The sequence below is a fragment of the Sander vitreus genome, chromosome 4 (genome assembly GCF_031162955.1).
Source record: "Sander vitreus isolate 19-12246 chromosome 4, sanVit1, whole genome shotgun sequence".
Classification (NCBI taxonomy): domain Eukaryota; kingdom Metazoa; phylum Chordata; class Actinopteri; order Perciformes; family Percidae; genus Sander; species Sander vitreus.
The window spans coordinates 31847091-31851381 of NC_135858.1; the positions used below are offsets into that span (position 1 = coordinate 31847091).

Consider the following 4291-nt stretch of genomic DNA (forward strand, 5'->3'; position numbering starts at 1 on the left):
TGGTCAATCAAAGGGTAACTAACTTCGATTGATATTTGTTTATTCAAAAAAAATGCACAAAAAGTTCTAAAGATTCAAGAGAAACTATGATGGTTGACATGATTTGAGTTCATACTAGTTAAAGTCAAGTTGTACATAAGAATCATCTTAATAATTCCAGAATATGCAATCATATTCATTTTGTTTGTCTTTGTTTTGTCCTCGACAAATCTGTTTACTTATTCTAGAAAAAAGAAGTTAAAGTGGTGAGCTTTCAAATCAAGATGACCAAGTTCACTCTTCTGGCAGGTAAACAGCTATCAGGCCTCAATGCTTTTATCACCACAATGCCTTATATTATGTATGTATGCAATCATTCTTTTGTGTGTACCTCTCTTTAGGCTTGTGCCTGGTGATGTGCCAGCTGGGTAAGTTACTCTTTCTCTTAACAATGACATGGTCATACAACTACACTTTATATTGGCACTGACTGAGCAATATGTCTTAAAGTGTCTGAAAATTACATGGTTATGTGCAATGCTGACCAAAGATTTGCTTTCACTGATCTCCAGCAACTGCCTCCAAGATGGCATGCTATTTCACCAACTGGTCCCAGTACAGACCTGGGACTGGGAAATACACGCCCCAGAATGTGGATCCCTTCCTGTGCACCCATCTGATTTATGCTTTCTCCATCATTAACAACAAAAACGAGTTGGTTACATATGAATGGAATGACGAGACCCTGTACATGACCTTTAATGGCCTGAAGAGCAAGTAAGAACTGTCTTTCCACGATGTGAAATATTACCTCAGCTTGCGCTTTAATCTGTGTGTGGATGACCAAAATTCAAACATGAATTTTGAAAATCACAGTTTAGCAGGCCTTTGTCAACTCAAATATTCTGCATTAAACAAATCATATTTCATATCATATTATACTACATATATTTTTTAAAGGAACCCCAGTCTGAAGACCTTACTGGCTGTTGGTGGATGGAACTTTGGCTCAACCCAGTGAGTGTTTCTGCTTTGTTTATCAAAGTTGTCGATCAAAACCATCTCAAACGTTGAACATGGAATGAAAGCTTAATTTACATCAGACACGGAAGATATGGCATGAATTTAGACAAAAAATAGTAGCATCAGATATGTCAACCTCATGATCAATAGTTTTGATTTTTACTATCATTTTAGGATAATGTTGCTATTTACTTTTAACAAATTACCTCAGGTTCTCCATCATGGTGTCCACTCCTGCCAACCGTCAGAAGTTCATCCAGTCTTCTATCAAATTCCTGAGGACTCATGGATTTGATGGTCTGGATCTGGACTGGGAGTACCCTGGATCTCGTGGAAGTCCCCCAGTGGACAAACAGCGGTTCAGTCTGCTCTGCAAGGTAGGTCATGAACTCTTGAGCCATTGGGAACAAATGTATTGCATTGATGACACTATATTTTTAAAGTCTCTTATTGTCTGTATTTGCAGGAACTTGTTGAAGCCTATGCAGCTGAGGCCAAGGCCACTGGCAATCCTCAGCTCATGCTGACTGCAGCAGTATCTGCTGGGAAAGGAACCATCGATGCTGGATATGAGATTTCTGAGATTGCCAAGTACTGCAGATTGTTTTGGAATACTGTTATTTTAAATCAATCATTGTTTTTGATAAATAAGGGCTCAGTAGTTCATGTTAATCAGTATTTCATATGCATTTCAGGCATCTGGACTTTATCAATGTGATGACCTATGACTTCCATGGAGCTTGGGAGAGATCGACTGGACACAACAGCCCACTGTACCGCAGCTCACATGACAGTGGTGACCTCATCTACTTCAACACTGTAAGAGATGTAGTGGTGCTCTTTGGTGCCCCGAACATTCTGAAATTCTTTGCTTGGGCTTGGAGTCGTTACAAAAGACTTGTAGAGTTTGAAAAATCTGGTAATTTACCGGGCACAATTTGGGAAAATTAGGGTCCAGCATTTTTTAGGCTTGACACTATATCTAGGCCTCTGCTGTTCTCATTTAACCTTTATTTACACTCAAGAGATCATTAAGGGGTGGCCCTCATTTACATGACATCAAGTCAATTACAAAGATAAAAAAACAAGAAGAGAAAACACAGAAGAAGAAAAACCATCATAAAAGAATAGTTATCTACAAAACATTATGAACTGAAAAATATATTTTATAAATAAATTGGGATAATTAGGATGTAAAAGAAAATACAAATATGTAAAGCAATTACAAGTAGAAGTTTGGAGAATCTCCAAAAGGTACAAGTGAATTGATTTTAAGGATTGTGAGAAGTTCATAATACAGCACTGTTTCATTCGCGTACAGACTGTTGTCTCTTTGATAGGTAGTTCCTGAGCCATTTACATGCATTCATATCAAATACAATATTATGTAGCCTCTGCAAGAGCAGGCAAACAGCAGTTATAGTACTGTGCCCTGCTCTAAAACTGACTCAAAATGGACTCAAAATGGAAGCTCTAGACAGTACCACCTTCAATTGATCATTTATCAGAGATTATAGGATCTTTGACAAGCAAGGCAGATTGGATATTTGTCTAAAGTTGTTAAGATTGTTCTTTTCACCTCCCTTATGTAGGGGTATAACATGAGCCATTTTCCAAACTACACCAGAGAAAATTGAAAGATTGAAACTATGAGTACAGTACAATTCCTGGGATTGATGTAAGGAGATGATCTTTAACTACACTTGAGGAGACAGGATCTAGGGTTGTGAGAAACAGATAATACATGCTGCGTCATCTCTCACATGCCCCCTAACTTTATGGAAGTACAATAACAAATACTTACTGTAGAAGATCCTTTTTATTCCTGACAAGCACTGTCAGTTGCTACTGTGTCCATAAAGAAATCCAGGCCTTGTGTCTGCGTCAACCATCCCTTCTATTCCATTTCTATTTCAGGACTATGCCATGAAATACTGGAGAGACCAAGGCACCCCAGTGGAGAAGCTGATGATGGGATTTGCTGCTTATGGTCGTACCTTCCGTCTGACATCATCAAACACTGGCGTTGGAGCCCCAGCTAATGGTGCTGCATCAGCCGGACCATTCACACGTGAAGCTGGATTCTGGTCCTACTATGAGGTAAAGTCTGAATAAAATGAAATGCATACTAACACAAGTAGAATGGATAGACCATGTAACAATCTATTGACATTTAATGTGGTATTTCAGGTCTGCACCTTCCTGAAGGGCACCACCATTCAGTGGATTGACGAACAGAAAGTTCCCTATGCTGTCAAGAACAACGAGTGGGTGGGATTCGACACCAGGGAGAGTTATGAGATTAAGGTATGTAGCACATCAATACACAGAGGTTACAGATTTAGGGTTGGTCTGCAGGGTGGAATTCAAGAGATAGATTATTCCTTACTTTGTGGTTGACTCGTCTTGTTCAATCCACAGGTCCAGTACATGAGGGACATGAAGTATGGCGGTGCCTTTGTGTGGGCCTTGGATCTGGATGACTTTAAAGGAGAGTTCTGTGGACAGGGAAGCCATCCTCTGCTGTCCCATCTGCGCAAACTCATTGATGTTGGTAAGTCTTCCGTCTCTTTTTTTATGAGCCAATATGTTTGAGATAAGACAAGAAAAGTTAAGTTATCCCGCGACAGTTAAGTTCTTGTAATGTTTTTGGAAAACAAAATGGTACCATTTAGTTTATACAAGCCATATTTTTACAAAATGGACCTTTTTGTATAATTTAGTCTTACTTTTTCTCACAGATATGCCCCCCCTTCCATCAACTACAACCAAGAACCCTGCTTTTACTACCACAGCATCACCGACTAGCACAACCAAGAAACCTGCTGTTACTACCACAGCACCAGCCACAAGAACAACCCCCAAACCCAGTGGTACCACCAATGCTCCATCCACCAAGACCACCATCCCTATTCCAGGACATGGCTTCTGCAAAGACAAGCCCGACGGCACGTACCCCAACCCTGCTGACAACAGCAGCTTCTACGTGTGTGCAGGCGGCCGAACCTATCTGAGGCAGTGTGGAGTCGGGACTGTCTTTGATGACAGTTGCAAGTGCTGTGTGTGGGCTTAATTCTTAACTAGTGGAGGACTGTTTCTGAGTGACATCTCAGAAAACATTTGTTTTTATCCTTTTTGAAAATAAAAAGCTGTCATATAGTCATGTTTAGAAAACAGCATGTTAATTAGAAGTGAAAAGAAGTGGGAATAAAAGAAGATACATTTTAAATGTGTATGTTTGTGTATGTGTAAAAAAATTGTTTGACAATTAATTAAAAACAAAAGCTAC

The 4291-nt window shown here is 39.6% G+C and overlaps 1 protein-coding gene across 1 annotated transcript; it reads left to right on the forward strand.

Annotated features, from left to right (window-relative positions):
• The first annotated feature begins 263 nt into the window (after nucleotides 1-263).
• Nucleotides 264-4075, forward strand: LOC144516343 (acidic mammalian chitinase-like). Its single transcript, XM_078247569.1, has 11 exons — nucleotides 264-288; nucleotides 381-407; nucleotides 552-756; nucleotides 940-996; nucleotides 1214-1379; nucleotides 1469-1593; nucleotides 1698-1821; nucleotides 2920-3102; nucleotides 3193-3309; nucleotides 3424-3567; nucleotides 3821-4075. The coding sequence occupies exons 1-11, from the start codon at nucleotides 264-266 to the stop codon at nucleotides 4073-4075; spliced, it is 1428 nt and encodes a 475-aa protein (XP_078103695.1).
• The last annotated feature ends 216 nt before the right edge of the window (nucleotides 4076-4291 follow it).

Coding starts and splice junctions, on each gene's coding strand:
- LOC144516343 (XM_078247569.1), top strand. CDS start 264: ATGACCAAGTTCACTCTTCTGGCAG. Junction 1,380..1,468: donor GGTTCAGTCTGCTCTGCAAG/GTAGGTCATGAA, acceptor CTGTATTTGCAG/GAACTTGTTGAAGCCTATGC. Junction 3,310..3,423: donor GGGAGAGTTATGAGATTAAG/GTATGTAGCACA, acceptor TTCAATCCACAG/GTCCAGTACATGAGGGACAT.